This window comes from Pan paniscus, chromosome X, assembly GCF_029289425.2.
Source record: "Pan paniscus chromosome X, NHGRI_mPanPan1-v2.0_pri, whole genome shotgun sequence".
Lineage (NCBI taxonomy): Eukaryota > Metazoa > Chordata > Mammalia > Primates > Hominidae > Pan > Pan paniscus.
In genome coordinates this window covers 20687824-20709056 of record NC_073272.2, presented here as the reverse complement: position 1 = coordinate 20709056, position 21233 = coordinate 20687824, and the positions used below count along the sequence as shown (strand labels likewise).

Here is a 21233-nt window from a genome sequence, read left to right as displayed (position 1 = left end):
CTGGGATTACAGGCATGAGCCACCATGCCTGGCCTATACCATCTTTCTACCGTACCTTTTCTATGTTTAGACACACAAATACCATTGTGTTACAGTTACCTACAGTATTCAGTACAGGAACATACATACAGGTTTGTAGCCTAGGAGCAATAGCCTCTATCATCCAACCTAGGTGTGTAGTAGGCTGTACCATCTAGGTTTGTGTAAGTACACTCTATGCTGTTCATGCAGTGAGGAATTTGCCTAATGACACATTTCTCAGAATGTATCCCTGTCATTAAACAATGCATGACTGTATATATTTTCTGTAATGTTAGTGGAGGGTTGGAAGGAATTAAAATTACAGTGTGTATTCAATTCACAAGTATAACCTGGAGGTCTATAAATGCCTTTTAAATATGCATCATCTTTACCTTGAAAACTTCTTGTTCTCCTGAGATGACATGATATAGCCTGGAAGACAGGGATGGCTTAATGAATAAATATCAATAATGATAATATCCAGAGGTGGTTGAAAAACAAGCCCTACTGCCCAGCAGTGGCAGAGTGAAGTGCATACTGGACCGGAAGCCAAGACACCTTGGTTATGGGAAGTGACCTTGGACAAATGGTCTGCCCTCTCTGGGTCTCTCAGTTTCCTCATCCGAAAGAAAAAGAGGTCAGGCGAAATCACTTCTGAGCTTCTTTCCAGTCCTGGGATGTTGTATCATTTTTCCTGAATTCCAGGAGGGAAAAGCGAAATCCAGTTCTCAAAGCAAGATCTATGCCCTGCTCACTTCTTATTCCCAGATTTAGCACATGAGGTGGCTACATGATAAATTCTTGTTGAAGCTAAACTAAATAAGTGATCTTTCCTTCTGTTGGTTTGTGTTAGATAAGGAGCAGCCGCCATACTTCTCAAAAGAAGTATTGGCCGGGAACGGTGGCTCAAGCCTATAATCCCAGCACTTTGGGAGGCTGAGACGGCTGGATCACCTGAGGTCAGGAGTTCAAGACCAGCCTGACCAACATGGCAAAACCCTGTCTCTACTAAAAATATAAAAATTAGGCCGGGCCTAGTGGCTCATGCCTGTATTCCCAGCACTTTGGGAGGCTGAGGTGGGCAGATCACCTGAGGTCGGGAGTTCGAGATCAGCCTGACCAACATGGCGAAATTCCGTCCCTACTAAAGATACAAAATTAGCCAGGCGTGGTGGCACATGCCTATAATCCCAGCTATTTGGGAGGCCGAGGCAGGAGAATCACTTGAACCTGGGAGGTGGAGGTTGCGGTGAGCCAAGATCTCGCCATCGCACTCCAGCCTGAGCAACAAGAGGGAAACTCTGTCTCAAAAAAAAAAAAAAAAATTAGCTGGGCGTGGTGGCACGTGCCTGTTATCCCAGCTACTCGGGAGGCTGAGGCAGGAGAATCGCTTGAACCCGGGAGGCAAAGGTTGCAGTGAGGCGAGATCACACCAGTGCACTCCAGCCTGGGTGACAGAGTGAGAGTCTGTCTCAAAAAAAAAAAAAAAGTGTTGTTCTTCCTCCTCAGAATAACTCTCTTTATTCTTTTGTTTTCCAGTTGTTCCCATGACTTTGCCAACTAAAGTTCTAAGTGCCCACCGTAAATCACTGAATCTTGTTGATTCTCCTCAGCCACTCCTAGAAAAGGTAAAGTATATGGAACAGCTTTTTTTAAAAGTATGGTGTTCTACAATGCAGGATGAGTCCCCAAACTCTTCCAAATGGCTAAACTCAAAAGAAACAGCATATTTCTCGATATCAGGGACCTTTCAGTTTAGAAGCTCTGGGCTTGGGTGTGAACCCAATCACTTCGTTGTCTGGAATCTGACTTGCATCAATATGTACATTGAATTTGATGCAAACCTTTACATTTTGCCTGTAGAAAAAGCTACTACCTTGCTGCCTACTCATCAGAGTCTATGTAGCCACTAGAGGAAAAAGCTCACTACCTAACCCCGCCTAACTGTTTAGCCAGCCAAGGTGGGACTACTTGGGGAACAGAGTACAGGACTCTTTGTTCCTAATGGCCTTTTTAAATTTTTCTTAGAGTCTCGCTCTGTCACCCAGGCTGGAGTGCAGTGGTGTGATCACAGCTCACTGCAGCCTCAACCTCCAGGCTCAGGCAATCCTCCCACCTCAGCTTCCCAAATAGTTGGGACTACCAGCGTGCGCCACCATGCCCAGCTAATTTTTGTATTTTTTGTAGCGACAGGGTTTTACCATGTTGCCCAGACTGGTCTGGAATTCCTGGGCTCAAGCGATCCTCTCACCTTAGCCTCCCAAAGTGCTGGGATTACAGGCGCAAGCCACTGCACCTGGCTCCTAATGCTCTTAATGTAAGAAAAAACAGTAAAAGATTCCTTAGGATACTGCAGGAAAAAGATGGGCATAAAAAAATTTTAAAAATAAGATTGCTCAGGAGAATAAAATCTCAGGCTGTTCCATTAATTCCCACAATTTGTTATTTTATCCAGGACTCTTCCCTGATTCTACCCCACACGAATAGACTCAGTGGCACACTCAGTGCCTGTTGGAGAAGATTTTACCCTGATTTCAATTTTAGGTTGTTTACATCCTTTTTGCGTTTGTTTTGCTTCCAAATAACTATACCATATATGCAGCATGGTGCAGAAAGCAGGAATAGAGAAGCGAGAGGTCACCTCCAACCCCTCCTTAGCTCTTGTGAGGGCTTTTCGGCTCCGTCTAGAAGCCGCTTGACACCAGGCATCTGCAAGAAAAAGCATACAAAGGTGATTAGCTTTCTGGGTACATGGGGATCTTCACAAGAGAGTGAAGTCTGAAGAAGTGGTCAAAGCAAGATGCTTTCCTACTTTTTAAACAAAGAGTGATAAATTTGAGAAGCTAGGACAGGACAAGGAAAATCTGGCTAGAGGCAGTTACTAGGAGATATATACACGGGGCGTGTAAAACTAGTGGAAGATAAGGTTTCCTTGGGTAAGTGTATTTATACAGGTCCATTGCCACCCCCAGTTCCTGGGCTCTGGTGATATGGGCTATTTTCACGCCCTAGGAGTGTACCCCTCCCAGAGGCATCCTTATGGCTTGCTGCCTGCAGAAAGAGACAGGTCAGCTACCCCTTTCTGAAACTACAATTTTTCCAATGTTTTCAACTCAAAATTGTCAATATACCAATCTGGCATATTTGGGGATAGCACATCCTTCACACCTTCAGCTCAATGAATGATCACCAAGCCAGTATACCTGGATCAATGACCACCTTCTGTGCCCCCCTCCCATCTCTTTCTCCTTTTCTGGTCCAGAGATAACTGCTGTCATGATTCCTAACACCAGAGGTTAGTTCTACTTGTCTGTGAACCTTCCATAAATAAAACTCACATATATTTTAACCTATTCAGTCCAGTCTCTTGCAAATGTTGACCAGCACAGTGATTCACTGATCAAAAATAGTAAAAGCCTATAAATAAAGAGGTACAAAAAGTCATTGAAAACTGGAGCACAGCACAGCAATAGAGTTCCAAGACCAGATTGGTGTTTCACTTCTTGATCTTCCGAAAGTTCCATGCCTAGCCCATCTCCCTGCTTTCTGGCTCTTGTATGAACAGGTTCCTGAAAGTGACTTTCAGTGGCCCAGAGATGACCGTGGTGACGTGGACTGTGAGAAGCTGGTTGAGCAGCTAAAAGATTGTTCGAACCTACAGGACCAAGCAGACATTCTGTACATTCTTTATGTCATAAAGTAAGTGTCTGAGTCCATTCGGGCAGTTATAACAAAATACCATGAACAGATTGGCTTAGGAACAACAGAAATGTATTTCTCACAGTTCCGGAGGCTGGGAAGTTGAAACTCAAGGCTGATTTGATGTCTGGGAAGGCCTGTTTTCTCATAGATGGCATCTTCTCATTGCATCCTGACATGGTGGAAGGGGCGAGTGAGCTCTCTGGCATTGTTTTTATAAGGGCACTCATCTCCTTCAGGAGGGCTCTGCCCTCTGACCTGATGACCTCCCAAAGTCCCCACCTCCTAATGTCATCATTGTGGGGGTTAAGATTTCAACATAGGAATTGGGGGAAAACAGACATTCAAGCCGTAGCAGTAAGTTTATGGTCTTTACTAGGCTAAGCTTTCTCAGTTCTCCTTAATTTTTTCCGTAGTATTCTTGGCCTTCTAGCCAGCCCAGGTCATGATTATATTCACCCCAGTTACCCAGGATCACCAGGAATGAGACTTCCATCCCCTTCTCTGCCTACTGATGCTGGTCCCCCAGCATGAGAAGGCTATGTGAGGCCAGGAGGCCACCACGTCCTGATGTTAGGCTTCTGTTTCAAAGGACATAGGGAAGCTTTGGTCGGTCGTAACCCTCTCAGTGAGACTCAGGGGCACTGGGAGAGCCCAAGTGCTGTGCAAAATGCACAGTGATCCATTCCTCTCCCAGTCTAAACTTTCTGGACCATATTTCTGGGTTTTTCTACCTCTTGGCAGGGGTCCCAGCTGGGACACAAATCTCTCTGGACAGCACGGGGTCACCGTTCAAAACCTTCTCGGTGAGCTCTATGGGAAAGCCGGCTTGAACCAGGAGTGGGGTCTGATTCGCTACATCTCAGGCCTTCTCAGGAAGAAAGTGGAGGTCCTGGCTGAGGTCAGTGCGACTGTGCAGGCTGCCCATGTGTGCTCACTAGCTCGTGCCCCCTTCCTCTTCCACTTCCAATCTCCCAGTTATACCTCTTACTTGTGAAGGAGCCCCATTCTTTAACCCACAGGTGGAGCGGGCCCTTCTCTCCTGCCTGCCTGCTGCTCCAGGAAGGCGAGCAGAGGGAAGGAAATGCAAGTGGATTGGTTTTGTTCTTTCTTGGCTACGGAAAAAGTCTCGCCAGGAAATCAAATGAAAGTGCTCTGTGGCCTGGCAGCCTCTTAGAGCTCTCTTTTTTCACACATCCACAGTACAGTGATCATTAATATTTATAACCCCAAGGCCAGGCAAAATCCAGAGCTGCTTTCTAAGACACTCGAGTTCAGTGTCATGATGGTAAGATGATGGCATTTATTAGATGTGAATAATGGGGAAACGGGTAACTTAGGAATTGAATATGGTTATTAACTCTTACCATCGGTATCTTCGGACTCATCCCTGTCTCACTCAATAGCAGGGAGTCCAATGTGTTTGCTAGTGGATGGGCATTAAATGCCCACTGACGGGCCCTTCAGAGCCAGGCTTGGGGCCACACATTGGAGACAGAGACCACAGACACCCAGCCCTGTCTGGGTTGCTTAGTCTGGGGTCTAGGTATGAATTTTTCAGATCAAGGGCAACATGGGTCACTAAGTTTGTAAAGGTAAATGTACGATCTGATTGGCAGTGTCTCCTCCCCACTGCCTGTCATCTTTGCCAGTCTCTCTCGCGCTCTGCCTCTCACCCTTCCCCTTAACTGCGCAGGCCTGCACAGACCTGCTTTCGCACCAGAAGCAGCTCACCGTGGGCCTGCCGCCCGAGCCCCGGGAGAAGATCATCTCTGCGTAAGTCCTCAGCCTTGGGGACCTCAGGTTTGCGGGGGAGCCATGGGGAAAACAGCGCTTCCCAGTGTTCGGAGGAGGGGCTTTTTAAAGACACTCTGTCACATGGATGCATCTAGCACAGAAAATAAGGGTGTTCCATGGAGGGCGAGGAGGCACTGTCTCAAGACACCTCATCACGTTCGTGACACAATGCTCCTTTCTAGGCCCCTTCCCCCAGAGGAGCTCACAAAACTCATCTATGAGGCCAGTGGGCAGGACATCAGCATTGCCGTCCTCACGCAGGTCTGGGGCTGGTGTGGGAGGGGTCGGGCCACAGCCTTCCTCAGAGTGGAGGGGACCCTTCAGCCACTCACCCTGTCTCTGAAACCCTATCTCCGTGTGTGTCTGCCTCAGGAGATTGTGGTTTACCTGGCCATGTATGTCAGGGCGCAGCCCAGCCTCTTTGTGGAGATGCTGAGACTCCGGATTGGACTGATCATTCAGGTGATGGCCACGGAGCTGGCACGGAGCCTGAACTGCTCAGGTGAGATGCCCGCAGCTCCTGCAGCTCCCGCCGCACCCCACGCCAACCACCCGGCCACGGCCTCCACTCTCAGGGGAAGAACTGCTTAGGTTATCTCGAACCCAGCATCCAAGCCTGTGGCAAGCTCAGGCCTTACCAGCTTCTCTCATTTAGATGGAACTCCCATCCATGCGGCATAGAGCTGAAGTTCATAAGTCAGGGAGAATGGGGCTCTGGTGATGTTTACCATTACAGCCTCAAAGGCGATGCGGAATCTTCCGCCCTGTACCCGACATCTAAGCTCCTTCCTGGATGCCCTTGCTATGAGATGTCACTCCCATTTTATAACACCTTCACTGGGAGAAACCCTACCAATTTGAATATAAAAATCCATCATGAGACATCCAACGTTGGGGATCATACATTGTGAAACATCATGTGTCTAAGAATTAAGCAGATACATGATTTAAACGGCAGCATTTAGAATCCCCACGGAACAGTGCATTTCAGCCCCAAAGCAATAGTGAGGTTCTCCTGAACAGGGGGACCTGCCACGGCATCTGCTGTCACCTCCCTCCCCACCCACGTCCACCTGACCCTACCTTTACCCGCCACCAGCCCTGTGTCTGGGACACTTACAAGATATTTGTTTTTAGGAGAAGAGGCTTCTGAAAGTTTGATGAACCTCAGCCCTTTCGATATGAAAAATCTCCTGCACCATATTCTAAGTGGGAAAGAGTTTGGCGTTGAAAGAAGTGGTAAGTCCCATGCTCCTGTTAACGTCTTCAGGGAGCTGCCTCCTTTACATGCAGCAGACATTAGAACCAGCACTGTGGGGCATAGCGAATGTGGGAAGGGAAGGCTCCTACCTGAAGGAGATGGACAGAGTCCTAGGCTCAAGCTTCCTGCTTTGGGGGCTTTGAGACCTGCTCGCAGTGTGCTGGGCGAGCTTTTCTTGCCCAGGTTGGCACAGCATGTGGGTGTGGTATACCGCCTCCTGTAGCCGTAAGCACCTGGCACCATCACTTATGCAAAAGTGTTGGCTGGGCTCGGTGGCTAACGCCTGTAATCCCAGCACTTTGGGAGGCTGAGGTGGGCGGATGACGAGGTCAGGAGTTTGAGACCAGCCTGACCAACGTGGTGAAACCCCGTCACTACTAAAAATACAAAAAAAATTAGTCAGGCGTGGTGGCGCGCGCCTGTAATCCCAAGTACTCAGGAGGCTGAGGCAGGAGAATCGCTTCAACCCGGGAGGTGGAGGTTACAGTGAGCTGAGATCGCGCCACTGCGCTCCAGCCTGGGCGACAGAGCAAAACTCTGTTCTCAAAAAAAAGTGTTAGAAGTGTGGGGGACCCCGAATGCCAGGGTGAAAGGGCTGTCCTTTCACACCACCTGAGCATCCTGCCCTTTGGTTTGGGTAAAAACATTCTCAACCCGGCCTCACATCACCCTCCACAGGGCAGGGAGGAGACCCCTCTGTGACCTCACAGCATGCTCGAGCTAACTTATTTTGCTTTGTCCTGCCTCACTCACTCTGTTTTTATCTGAACCTGAACCCTGCTTGCAGTGCTGGGAAACATAATCACCTAAGTCCTGGCGTGATTCTTGTTCTCAAATGTTCCCTAATTATAATTGAAGCAATTATCATTTCTCCTCCTCATAAAAAAGCTAAATGATTTGCAGGCACGTTGGTGAATTTATTTCATCAAGCCAAAGAAATGCACTGTGGGCTATCATTCCTTTATTATTTAATAAGAAGGACATTGGGTACTTTGTATGTTTCCTGAGCATGTGCTGGCTGCAAACAAAGACAGCATCGTGCAGTCAGATGTGTTTTGGTGGTTTTTCTCCTTTCCCGAAGGAGGGGTGCTCAGAATGCTTTTGCAAAAGTAATTTCCAGTTCTTTCCAAGGCAGAGTCCTTGAAATGGTAATGTACGAGATAAATATTTAATGTGTTCTGCTCATCATTATAGTATTCATGGCTTGACACAGATAATTACTAAAAATTTGTCATTAGATGTACAGCTATAGATGCTATGAAACTAGGAACTGAGTAATGTCATTTGAAAGTCATAAATATGTGCGATTGCAAGCAAGAGCAGAAGACATGCTGTCTTTTTAACATATAACATCATTTGTTAGCTGTCCTTTGTAATTGCTCAATTTTTGTAAATTAGGAAGCCCAAATAGGCTTAGAATTTTGATTAAATCCTGAGATGTCTGAGATAAATGTTTCCAGCGAACACCCACCCCAGACAGCCCCTCTTGTAGCTTCCAGACCCTTCTCCTTCTGTTTTCCACTTTCCTGGGTCTGTCCTCCCTCCCCAGCTCATCACTGAGTCTCCCTTATGGGCTCCTGCCTCTCTGCTGTCCTTTAAATGTTCTTGTCCCCAAGTTCCTTATTTGTCACTACTCCTCCTGCACAGTGCCCTCCACTCCCATGGCTCCATTGGGGTCAGGTGGGATGGTGAGGCTTGCAGGGGATGCTGCCCGAGGAGTTGACCTTTGAGCTGGGCCTGGCCTTCCAGCTCAGGCAGATGCCCAGTGCGGTGCAGGTGGCCGGGAGTTCAGGGGAGGTAGGGCTCGAGTTGGTAGAGTTTCAGGTGATGCTGGGAGGACTGTTTGGCCTTTGTCCTGAAGACAGCTAGACCTGGGAGGCTTTGGAGTGGGCAGTGATACGATCACACTTGCCTTTTAGAATGATTGCTGTTACCACAGCACAGAGGCCAGGCTTGTGGGTGGTGGGGCTAGGGACCGGTTTGAGTCCCGAGGCTGGTGCGATAGGTTGGGAGTGAGAGGTGGTGGCCTGGTGCAGTGCATCAGTGGCCTCTGGTTGCCTCCACCTCCAGCCCCTGGCAGCCTGGCTTTCCTAGCACTTCCCCCTCCAGCCCGAGGCCCTTCTCCAGCTGCCACCTTCATTTCATTTGGCACCTTGCCCTCAGGCCTGGGCATGGGCTCTCCTCCAGGCACCGCTGTGGCACTGAATTCTCCTGCATTCACACCTGCATCTGCTGCCCAGACAGGGCCTGGCACCAGGAGGCCCTCTGGATCATCCAGCCCACGGCCACAGCTGCCCGGGGTGCCAGCCCCTCGGGCCCACAGCAGTTTTGTCATTTTCCAGGGGCATTCCGAGAGTCACACGGGACTGGGGACAGAGCCCAGCAAGGTCCATGTGGGTCCTACACATTAGTCATGACAAACCCTTTAGAAAAATATTAATACAAATAGGATTGGGTATATTGTTGACCAGTCAACACTCACCAGATCAAACTCCATGCGGTCATGAAACATGATGTGATAGAATATTTAATGCCAGGGAGAGACATTCACGATACAAGTACAAAAAGGCAGGTCACAGAACCATACCACAGAATGTATGTATCCATCTCATGTTTCTGTATCTATACGTATGTATGTGATGATACTGTTTTGTTAGTTAAAAACATACACAGTCATAGGGAAAAAAACTGGAAGAATCATGACTAAAATATTAAGAGATGTTAGTTCTAGCTTCTGTAGTTCAGTGGTCTCAGTTTTCTACAAGGAAGGTGTGCTTTGGGTTTTTTTAAAATTTTTGTTTATTTATTTATTTCTAATTAAATATAGATAGGAGGTCTCACCATGCTGCCCAGGCTGGTCTTGAACTCCTGGGCTCAAGCAGTCTTCCCACCTCGGCCTCCCAAAGTGCTGGGATTACAGGTGTGAGCCACCGTGCCTGGCCTCGGGTATGTTTTTTGTTTGTTTGTGTATTTTTTGAGACGGAGTTTGGCTCTTGTTGCCCAGGCTGGGGTGCAATGGCATGATCTCAGCTCACCGCAACCTCCATCTCCCAGGTTCAAGCAATTCTCCTGCCTCAGCCTCCCGAGTAGCTGGGATTACAGGCATGTGCCACCACGCCCAGCTAATTTTGTTTTTTTAGTAGAGACAGGGTTTTTCCATGTTGGTCAGGGTGGTCTCGAAATCCCGGCCTCAGGTGATCTGCCCGCCTCGGCCTCCCAAAGTGCTGGAATTACAGGTGTGAGCCACCGCGCCTGGCCGGGTATGTTTTATTAGAATAATTTTTTACTTATCCAAAAGCAAGGGTGGGCACGGTGGTTCATGCCTGTAATCCCAGCACTTTGGGAGGCTGAGGCGGGCAGATTGCTTGAGCCCAGGAGCTCAAGACCAGCCTGGGCAACATGGCAAAACCCTGTCTTCACAAAACATACAAAAAATTAGCCAGGTATGGTGGCGCACATCTGTGGTCCTAGCTACTTGGGAGGCTGAAGCGGAAGGATCGCCTGAGCCCAGGAGGCAGAAGTTGCAGTGAGCCAAGATCGCACACTCCAGCCTCGGGAACAGAGCAAGACTCTGTCTCAAAAAAAATAAAAAAACATGGCTGGTTGCGATGGCTCACGCCTGTAATCCCAGCACTTTGGAAGGCCAAGGTGGGCGGATCACAAGGTCAGGAGTTTGAGACCAGCCTGGCCAATATGGTGAAACCCTGCCTCTACTAAAAATACAAAAATTAGCCGGGCATGATGGCGGGCGCATGTAATCCCAGCTACTCAGGAGGCTGAGGCAGGAGAATGTCTTGAACCCAGGAGGTGGAGGTTGCAGTGAGCCGAGATCATGCCACTGCAGTCCAGCCTGGGCGACAGAGTGAGACTCCGTCTCGGAAAAAAAAAAAAAACATATCTCACTGTGTCGGGGCTTCCTGGCCACTGTGTTATAATGGTGCTTAAGTACTCTGCACACTTCCGTTTACTCCTTTAAGAGCTGAGTGCTGCACCTGTGCTGCTCTCGGTGCTGGAGACACAGCGCTGGCCAGGCAGAGAAGGCCCTCATTGTCAAGTGGGGGAGACAGGGGCAGATCCTGCCTCGGGTTGGATGCTGTAGAGTTCCTGAGAACCACGTGTGTGTGTTTCCCACCCAGTGCGCCCTATCCACTCCTCCACATCCAGCCCTGCCATCTCCATCCACGAGGTGGGCCATACCGGAGTCACCAAAACTGAGAGGAGTGGCATTAACAGACTGAGGAGTGAAATGAAACAGGTAAGAACACCTCAGTGGCAGCGAGGGATGAGTGGTGGTCTCCCTACCTGGGCTTACCCCAGAAAGCGACAGAAACCTAGGGCATGAGGCTGTAGCCCACTGTCTGTAGAGTGGGAGGTCCCTTCTGTCTGGGATCTGAACACACCTCTGTCCCCAGATAGATACTCCAGAGCCGGTCATGCGCACCCTTACCCACTCATCCTTAACCCCTTAACGTGATGTTCTCATGAACGTTCCAGAAAATACCCTTGTCCATGTTTGCCTCTGTTCCCGAGAACCACTCTTAGGAGTGCGCCACAGCCATTGAAAAAGTAGAGTCATGCAAAAAGTCACCGAATCATCTGTGTCCTTCAAACGAAATAGCAAGAGGGCTCTGGAAATAGACCGGAATGCCCATGATACTTGGATTCTCCACCAGCCACAGGGGTCTCTTTTCTTAGTTCACCTTTAATTCCTGGTAAAAAAAAAAAAAAAAAAAAAAAAAATCCTTTTGAACTGCCCGCACAGGGCCGCAGCTCAACATCGGAGTCTTAATGTGCCGGGTGCTGTGCTAGGCCTTGCCCAGGATCCATGCTGGGAAAGAGTTTCCCTCTGACCATGAGAAATGCACTCGAATTTTCTGCTCCATTTTAAATGCTGTTCATGACCCACTAAATGGAGTCCATGATGCACTCATGGGTCACCCCCTGCGGTTTGACCAACATGGCCCTGGATTAAGAGAGAGGGCAATAGAAGAAGCACGCGTTCTTGGCTCAAAGCTGGTTTTGATTTCCTGATGTATTTTTGCTTTCAGATGACTAGGCGGTTTAGTGCTGATGAACAGGTGACACCCCTTTGCCTTGTTCGTCCTTTACTTCCTGTTCTTTCTGTCTTGAATGTGGAAAGTGAGGCTGTGACTCCGCAGCGTGTGAATGTGTGGAGGGCGGCTCTATCCAGCAAACGGGCTGGGGCACAGGCAGAGAGCAGGACTCGAGGGCAGGAGAGACGACCTTGCCCCATGCCTTTAAAAATAATCTGTTTCTCAAACTCTTGGGCTTTGTAGGGTACTTTGTGAAAGAGATCATCCAGGCTCTGCCTCAGTGGGAGTTTCTATTCAAAAAGAGGGAACTAAATAGAAAACTAAATGGGGGGGAAATGCGGTCATTGGTTATATCAGTAGAAAGAATGCTGCTATTCCTGTCCTCCGATCGCCTGGGGGGACTTAACCCTGGAAGGAAAAACATGTAAGGGTGCTCTTCTTTTATATCACCCTGGTGACATATGTTCTCCACCCCCCTCTGGGACACTGGAGTCGCATTTCTAATATTTTGATGTGTATTACCAGAAGAGCCTAGAGGAGACATCTTAATGACATGTAAAGGCCGATTCCACATGTTGTCCAGAGGTAAAACATGCTTTATCTCTCCTAGTTTATGCTGTTTCCAAGTAGGGAACTGGCTTTTCAAACATCTTCCCTTGCCAGCCACTCGGTGGCACCGTCCCTCTGTCCCCGCATCCCGATGGCCTGACCGTGGGTGAATCTGAGTGGTTCCTTCCGCCTCCATTTCATGCTGTTCTTGCGTGTTACGGGGATGAAGTGATCACCTCTGTTCTTTGCTGGGCTTAGAGTCACCTAGCTAGTACAAACTTTGACCACTTATGTCAAGGAACATATTATTTGTTCCAAAAATGTAATAGGTGTTATGGTATTTTCAATCTCTAGTCTCTTTTGCAAGAATACCTTGTAGATAGCACACTGTACCCTTGCAAATTAAGGGTACATTCTAGATTTTTAGACGAGGAAATACTTATGTGGCCAAAGGTATCAGCCTGATCATCATATTCATTCATTTAATGAATATCTACTGAATGTTAGGTGCAGCATGTTAGTGTCAGCTGTAGGTATTTGGTTCATCTGTAGATTTTCACAATTCTTACCATAAAATATGAGCATTTCATGGCTGTGAGTTTGGAAAATAAATAGTGTCCAAACTTGATGATGCACCCTCCACATATGACAGGAACATTTAATGTTTACATTCAATGGTAACAGTTCATGTTTTTAAAAAGAGCAGTTAGTAAGTTTCACGTGGAGTCGAAGCCCAGAGTGGTGCTTGCAGGTGCCCCTGCACCTGAGCTTGCCTATGTGCGTTGCTGTGGCACCTTCTCTGCGCCCGCATTCTCTGCTGCTGCTTTCTGTGGGTGTTTCGGATGCTGCTCCATGACCGTCCTCTCTGCTGTGTCTCTTGGTGTCATTGCTGTCAACTGAGTGGATTCTTTTTGTTTTGTAGTTCTTTTCTGTGGGCCAGGCCGCGTCCAGCAGTGCGCATTCCTCCAAGTCTGCGGTAACAGTGCCTCGGGATTATTGTGTCCGTCCCCGCTCCTCCTCGCGTCCTTCCTCATGCTCCCACCTCATGCCCAACTTCTGAGGATTCGAGCAGGGCTGAAGTGTTTTCAGCGGGATGCTCACAGGCTCCTCCAACTGGAATTCTGAGGAGGGTAGAAAGAAGGCCCCAAAGTGCTTGCCCTGAGCTTTGTTCTCCGTCTTAAGCTCTCAGTTCTCTGCCTGTGCTCCTTGGCACAGTGTGGGTGAGGAGTTTCCTTCTCACCAATTCCCAGAGCTTCTGGAAACTTCGGGGCATTAGTTCCATGCCTCTTTATGGAGCCAGGATGGTGAGCCCTTGCCCACATGTGCCAACTAGCACTCTGCACCTGCCATGCCCCAGATCTCGTGCAGGGCTCGGATTGCGCTCACCGCAGAGCAGAGGCTGAATCTTCCTCCTGAAACTGGAGGGCCCGGATCAGCTGAGTCATTGAGGAGTGCAGCTGTAATTACTTTTATTTGTGTCTAATTGTTGCCTTAAGCGGCAGTAATGAGCCCAATGGAATAACCCAGCCGAACTGCCTTTTCAAAATAAGATCTGTTGAAATCCAAGTGCTGCAGAAAGGAGAGCTCCGCCTCCTGCCCTGCTAGCGCACTTCAGGATTTCACTTTAACCCTTTACATTTGATTGTGCACATTTGATATGTGGCACTATCGAGAAACAAAAGTGCCAGATAGTCCCAGGAAAAGAGATGTGTGAGCGTGAAGGTTATCCCTTCTCGACCTGGAGGTCTCGAAGCTAGAAGCCCCGCAGGGCAAGACAGAAGGCTGGGAGCTTTGCCGCAGGGAGGGGATGCGCCCCCACTCACAGAGGCCCGCCCCGCCAGCGGTGGGGAGCCTCTCAGACAGTGTCCCCCTCTGGAGCCTGAATCAGTCCAGCCAATGTTGAGGTGGGAAGGAGATGGCGCCCTCTTCCCTCACTTCAGCAAAGTCAGCCCCAGTTCAGAGGCAGCCATTGCCCCAAATTAAGATAAAGCCCAGTGCCAAGAATAGGGAAAGCCGGAAATGGGATTGCAAAGGGTGGGTGGATGGACCCTGATCTGCGAGGTCCTCGCCACTAAACGCGGGCTTCACTGTTTGTCTTCCCCCGTGTCATGTGTTGCCTTCTCTGTGGTTCCTGTCCTGTGGAAACGTGTCTGTCACTTCTCTGTGGCACTGCAGCAATGAAGTGGGCACTATGGAGTTTGTCTCCCTGAGCCATGGATGCCTGCTCCGAGGGCCCGTTGTCACCCTCAAAGCTCTCCCACTGCAGTGGCACAGGCGCCACGTGCGGGTGACAGCTGCCCCTCATGGGCACTTAGCGCACACTAGGTATGCCTCAGGGGCTTCCGTGTCTCCACGTGGTGAAGGCTTCCGGGCAGCTCTTTACAGGATGCCTGACTGTGTCCCCACTGTGCAGATGAGACTGAGGCCCAGAATCAGTGTTCATGGCAGGGCCAGACGGCCTCGGGTGTGTCCTTGGCACCGCTGGCATTGAGTGGGGATTAGCACTCCAGCAGTCTGACCCCCAAGCCCGTGCTCGCCCTGTTCGGCCTCCTCCTTATGGGTTCTAGCTTTGGGGGTGGGACCGCCTCTCCGGGGGCAGGGCAGAGTGCAACATGGAATGAAGTGATCAACCCAAAGTATGCGAGTCATCTCACATCAGGAAACAGACAAGGTGGACTGGAGGAACCGTGTTCCCCTCTGGCGAGTGGTGTTCTGGCATTTGTGCCTAGGTCGCAGGGCCGCCCTTCGAGATGGCGCACTTTCCCTGGGGCACCTGCTGCGTGGCTTCTGAGGCCCCAAGCTGTCTGTCTTGCAGAGGTCCAGCACCCCATCCTCGCCCACTGGCACGTCATCCTCAGACTCGGGAGGACATCACATCGGCTGGGGTGAGCGGCAGGGCCAGTGGCTGCGCAGGAGAAGGCTGGATGGGGCCATCAACAGGGTCCCCGTGGGATTCTACCAGAGGGTGTGGAAGATCCTCCAGAAGGTAAGCCGAGACGCGAGCTCCTGGGGAAGTGAACCGTCCCCTTACTGTCCTGGCAAGGCATGGTGGCACCTCCAGGCGAGCAAACACACAGCCCTGAGGATGGCTTCTCTGCCTCAGCGCTGTTGGCACCTGGGGCCGAGGCATTCTCTGCTAGGGGGCCTGTGCGTGGTAGGATGTCTACAGCATCCCTGGCCTCTACCCGCCAGATGCCAGCAGCCATCTCTTCTCCCCACCCCACCCCCGTGTGACAACTAAAAGTGTCTCCAGGCATTATCAAACATCCCGTGGGAGGCAGATCAACCCAGTTGAGAACCACAGCAAGTAAGACAAGGTGGCAGTCTAGGTTGTGGTTGTGTGGGACCAACTTGGACGTATTTTAGGAACATAGAAGAACAGGGAAAGGCTGGGAGGCTTCAGATGAAAACCCTGTAAAACCACCCAGAGCAGCACCTACAGGCCTGGAACCTGGAATGACAGTTCAGGAGGGGCCTGGAGTAGGCCAGCCCCCAGCCTCCTGCACATCCAGGCAGGAGTAGTGTCCCTGCTGTTCAGCGATGTGACTGAGCCCCACCCTCCCAGGGTACCTGCCATGTTCAGTTCCAAGGTGTACAGAGGTGGAGAGCTTCCAGTTTAGCCCCAGGTCCTGTGTGCCCTGAAGGCACAATCTCCCTCACACCCTGGGGCCCCACTCCCCTCAGCCAGCCGGCTGTTGCGCTTCCCATCTGCCTGGGGCCGTTCACATCTCCCCAGCTGTTGTCCCTGGGAACTGTGGTGCGTGTACGTACCTGAGCACAGGAGCACCTCCCTGAGCGCCTGTTGTCAAGGAGGGGGCAGCATTCTCTGTACCCCCCCCCAGTGTCTCCCTTCTGCATCAGCCCAAGAGAGTTTATGCAGCTCCCTGGGCTGCACCAGGCCCTCCCTGTCTTTTCCCTTGAGTGGAAGGACAGTGTGCCTCGCTTAAAAGCTGTGCAAACCAAGACATTTTTTCCCCCCAGAACTATTTTTTAGTTCATTTCACAGTGGGAGAGAAGAGAAAAAATAATCCCAGTGACAGCATACAACAGCCCCCTTCCCAAAGCCATGGCACCACTTGCTCAAGGTTCTTTCTGTAACAGGGGCCCCTGTGCTTCATGGGCCCCAAGGTATTCCTCACGGCCACCGCAGAGGGATGTGAGGAGGTCGGAGCAGGCCCTGCCTGAGCAGCTGGACTCCCGGGACCCAGGCAGGATCCTGCAGGGGCTCATGGTGCTTGCTCCACTTCCCACCTCTCTTAAGGGGGTGGGAGTGTCCACTGCTGTTCTACCCTCAGCCCACTGGGGACACTCCGGGCTGGGGTGCTGGGATTTAGAAGGTGGCCAGTTAGACTAGAACAAGCTGTTCCTAGAAAATTTCCCCACTCTTCCTGGGGCATCACATGCTTCCGCTCGGACTCACTGGCGCAATACCAAGATATTTCTATTATGAAAAAGCATTTTGTGTTGAGCTGGCACTCGATATTTATATACATGGGTGTGCATGTGCATGTCTGTGCATGTGCTGGAGGCTTTTGTGATTGGTGCTTATTATAGAAATCTCAAAAATAGATGCCTGCAAAGGCACAGAAGCATCCCTTCCCCAGCAGGAGCCATGAAAATCCCCCTTTATTATGGCACCAAAGGGGCCTCGCAGCCGCCAGGGCCCAGTTGCCAAGTACAATGTGGAGCCTCCCGGGAGGACTCGGCAGCCCCCTAGGGCATTGTTCGGAGGAGATCTGAAAGATGCCTGCTGGGTTCCCTAGAATTGTTCCATCGAAAACACAGCCTGTGGGCAGTGAGAACAAGCTCTCTAAAAATAACTCTGACAGTCTGGCGTGTCCCAGCCCTCATATGGGTTTCCAGGGCAGAGGGTGCTGTGTGTGCATGCATGTGCTTATCCCATTCTGGAATCTGACTGAAATGCGCTCTGTTCTGCCTCCAGTGCCACGGTCTCTCCATCGATGGTTATGTCCTCCCATCCTCGACGACCCGAGAGGTACGATGAGAAAAACGCAGAGGCGGGCCCCTCTGTGGGTTCACGATAAGGGCTTCATTGCATGGACTCTGACCTCTTGTGCTCCTTTTGGGCTCATTCTAATTGACAGGCCATTTGTAGCTCTGAGCTGTCTAGCCACTTCACCCTCATATTTGGCAAAAATGTCCTTCCTGCATTTATTGGCATCAGCCTTTTTCTTCACCTGAGACTCAGCATTTCTAGGCTAGCAAGCTCTTTGCATTTGCCAGACACCCCTTAGAACCCTGGTGAAAGAAAGGAGCCAATCTCCATGCCACCCTGGCCTGCCCCATGGGCAGCCTTCTCGGCCCTTTTCTCCAACTAAAAACAGTAATCGTCCCTAGGTGATTTGTCATTCTTTTTAACATGGATTTTTTTAGTTTTACCCCACCCAAAGCACCATGCTTCATGCTGGAAGGAATAATGAAGAGGAAAGAGAAACCAGAAATGGTCCCTGCTCCCTGGAAGCTGTAGTCGATGGGGGGAAGGGTAGATAAATCAGGCTAGGACAGGCTGGCTCCTGGAGGCACACTCCAGCCTCCTGCTCTGAGGGCTACTGCCAGCAGGATCCAGAGAGTGGCCAGAAAAGGGGCAGCAGTGGCGCTGAGCCCCGAGCCCAGGCACTGCTACGGTCACCCTTGGTTACTCGGTGATTGATAGGGCTGCATCTGTCCTCTCACTGGTGGTTGCCTGCCTGTCCCTTTGGTAGATGACCCCGCATGAGATCAAGTTTGCTGTCCATGTCGAATCGGTGCTGAATCGCGTGCCGCAGCCCGAGTACCGGCAGCTGCTGGTGGAAGCCATCATGGTGCTGACGCTGCTCTCGGACACGGAGATGACCAGCATCGGGGGCATCATCCACGTGGACCAGATCGTGCAGATGGCCAGTCAGCTGTTCTTGCAGGACCAGGTGGGGGTGCCAGGGAGCTGGGTTGGCTGGCATTTATCTCTGTTGAGGCTGGAGATTCTGTGTCCAATAGGAAAGAATATACTCAAACCAAGAAAATGTCATCACAGATGATGGGGAAAAAAATGTCAACCACTTACTTAGAAAATGGTACAGTGGCCACTTGGGAAATCTCAAGACCTTTGGGGATGGATAGGCCTGTCTCAATGCAGGTTTTCGTCCAAACACCACCACTTGCAACACATGTGACCATGGGTGAACCCCTTACCCTGTACACAAAGTCAAGTTCAACAGAGTAGTCCTCATTATAGTCAGGAGCTACAAACTAGGGTGCGTGATAACAGAGTGCAGTGCCCAGAGAGGTAGGGCATTCCCCCTGGCAGCGCTGGCTTTGTGCCCTCATGCCCTCAGAATTGGAGCCTCTCAGAAGGCCAAGGCTCTACTAGAGCAACCCTCACCCTGCCCATGTTGACCCGCTGCCACCACCACACAGAAGCGTGACGGGGAGTGGGGGCTCTGCTTATTGTCCCCTCTGCCCTTTCCTACTGCAGGTGTCAATTGGCGCCATGGACACCCTGGAGAAAGACCAAGCCACAGGAATCTGCCACTTCTTTTATGACAGCGCTCCGAGTGGGGCTTACGGGACGATGACCTACCTAACAAGAGCAGTGGCTTCTTATTTGCAGGAATTGTTGCCCAATTCGGGCTGCCAGATGCAATAGGGTCTCACCTGGAAACATGGTCACACTCTCAATCTGTCACGTACCCCCTAGCCTTACTGGGAACCTTCTGTCCCCCAAGATCCCCTGTGCTATCAGGAAAGCATGTCCCATCAGAAACACTCTCGGGGGGCAATGGTAGCACTCACCCTGAAACTGATGTATGTTAAAGCCACAGAGATAGAGCTGAGGAGTCCTGTGTTCCCCCGCAAGGAGCACCCCGGGATCATTTTCTAGGTTCATTTCTCTGGAACATTTGCTGTAGCATCTGGTCTCACGGACTCTGAGGAGGAATTGGAAATTGGTCTCTTTTGAGTGCAGAGGGAACTGAGACGCCAGCTTAAATTGGCTCTTGCAGAGAGTTACAGAAATAGTTTCGATGAGCTAGTGACACATCCTAAAGATGCAAAGATCCTCCCGGCGGCAGTAGCCTTGACAAGGGCCACCTCTTCACAGGATGCAGTCTGTCTGTGCACCAAACTCTTCACCAAATAGAACACTTGTGTCTCTCTGTGGAATGGGGGTTTTCTTGTGTCTTGCTTGCTTTCATAGCCTTCCATTTTATTGGCATGGCTGCCTTGATGTAACATAATTCTCTGTCCCCAAGATTTAGAAAATTCCTCTTCGTTCACCTTGGCTCATGGTCTTCCAGGGTTTTTATCCTGGCTGTCTATGAACTAGGGTTTTCTCCTGCCTTAGGAAAAATCCTGCATCTTCTGGAATCTAGAAAAAAAAAAAAAAAAAAGACAAGGCTCCTCTTATAGCCAGGCAAGCAGTTGTTTAGGGCTAGACCTGTGGTCCCCGCTCGCGTGGGGTGAACGCCCCGCAGTGGATACTGTCGCTCTGGGCGAGGCGTCACAGGGTGAGCACAAGTCAGCAGTGCCATGGAAGTGAACAGGCATGCCCCCGCAGAAACAATGCTTCCTTCTGAAAAATAGAGCCAGGCTAGGAACTTGTACCCTCTTGGTAGAAGCACTTTGGTCTTCACTCTCTTGGGTGGGTGCAGTCGGAGGCACCGATTGGAGGAGAGCAAGGTTGAGTCAGGTGTCAGGGTCTGCAAATCTTTTGCCAATGCCCTAGCAATGGAGTTTCTCTCCAGGCATTGTCTTACCTTGGGGGAAGGAAACAAAACCAATGGGAAAACAGTTTCTGTAAATAATAAACCTTGAAAGACAAATGCTCACCTAGTGGCCAGGAGGTGCGCTCTGTCTGGTTGAGAGCAATGGGCTAGATTATGGTGGACTCTGCCTCTGAAACAGAGATGAGGCTATGGGATCATTTCCTCGGACATCTGTATGGAGATGCAGAGATCAACGTGCCCTAGCTGCTTCGAGTGGGCATCGTGATGCCCAGTGCCCCTCAGAGCCAAGATGCAGTACTGATGATTATTCCTGAAGCGGAGGAGAGGCAGGTGGCCTCAGGTGCCTGACAGCTTCCTGGCAGAGTCCTCTTTGGGCTGAGTCAAACCCTTTGCAGTCTAGAAGACTCTCAGCCCTCCAATTTTGGTGTGCAGGCTCTGCCCACATGGGACTTCCATGCCGTTTCCATTTCTTCCAAACCATAATGCTCTCCCTTGCAGAGGTGCAGAGTAGTTAGGTAAAGGAAAATCCCCCGGAGTCTCTCCATATCTGCTACAGTGGGCTTACGCGTTTCTTGCATTTTGGGGGCAGATCCCAGAGACAAGGAGGGCGGCACATGAGCAGACATGGCACCAGGCCCCTGCCCCCTTGGGCCACCCTGTTCCCTCCCCATCCCACAACAGCCGCTGACCAGAGCAGCTCTTCCCTCACAAGCCAGTTTGCTCCCTTTGCCCCTGAGGCTCCACGGGCTGCAGCTTCCCAGGTCTGGGGGGTCGCATTTTCATAGCCTTTGCATGTGTGTGTGTCTTTAAGACATGCCCGACAGAAACAAGAGTCTTGGAGATGACACGTAATTCACCTGCCCGGTGGATCATTTCAAACAGATAATGTGGGAAAGGTATAAGAAGGTATAAGTCATGAAAGTTGTTCTTGGAAAAAGCTCAGGAAGAGTTAGAGCCCTCCAGAATGAGCCAGGTGCTAATTTAGAACAGTCACCTGCCTGCCAATGATGATGACGTGCTCAGCCACCAAGCCGCGGGCCGGGAGAGGAGCCGTAATAAGCGATTCCACCAAGCCTTCCAGCCACTCCTTTGAAACCTCTTTAAAATGAAATCCTGAAATAGGACCGCATT

The 21233-nt window shown here is 50.4% G+C and overlaps 1 protein-coding gene across 4 annotated transcripts in view; it reads left to right on the top strand.

Annotated features, from left to right (window-relative positions):
- The window catches only part of PHKA2 (phosphorylase kinase regulatory subunit alpha 2), a 92041-nt gene extending 72502 nt beyond the window's left edge, over nucleotides 1-19539 (top strand). For 2 of the 4 annotated variants that reach the window (XM_003819542.6, XM_034950365.3), the window contains 14 exons: nucleotides 1561-1649; nucleotides 3587-3720; nucleotides 4465-4621; nucleotides 5417-5496; nucleotides 5700-5778; nucleotides 5890-6019; nucleotides 6655-6756; nucleotides 10915-11033; nucleotides 11827-11856; nucleotides 13304-13357; nucleotides 15197-15367; nucleotides 17324-17377; nucleotides 18105-18305; nucleotides 18854-19539. In XM_003819542.6, the coding sequence (XP_003819590.1) occupies nucleotides 1561-1649; nucleotides 3587-3720; nucleotides 4465-4621; nucleotides 5417-5496; nucleotides 5700-5778; nucleotides 5890-6019; nucleotides 6655-6756; nucleotides 10915-11033; nucleotides 11827-11856; nucleotides 13304-13357; nucleotides 15197-15367; nucleotides 17324-17377; nucleotides 18105-18305; nucleotides 18854-19024 (1571 nt within the window). In that variant the 3' untranslated portion in view covers nucleotides 19025-19539. The remainder of the gene's footprint in view (nucleotides 1-1560; nucleotides 1650-3586; nucleotides 3721-4464; nucleotides 4622-5416; nucleotides 5497-5699; nucleotides 5779-5889; nucleotides 6020-6654; nucleotides 6757-10914; nucleotides 11034-11826; nucleotides 11857-13303; nucleotides 13358-15196; nucleotides 15368-17323; nucleotides 17378-18104; nucleotides 18306-18853) is intronic. The other 2 variants (XM_008972942.4, XM_008972943.4) reach the window with 2 other exon arrangements.
- Nucleotides 19540-21233: the final 1694 nt, after the last annotated feature.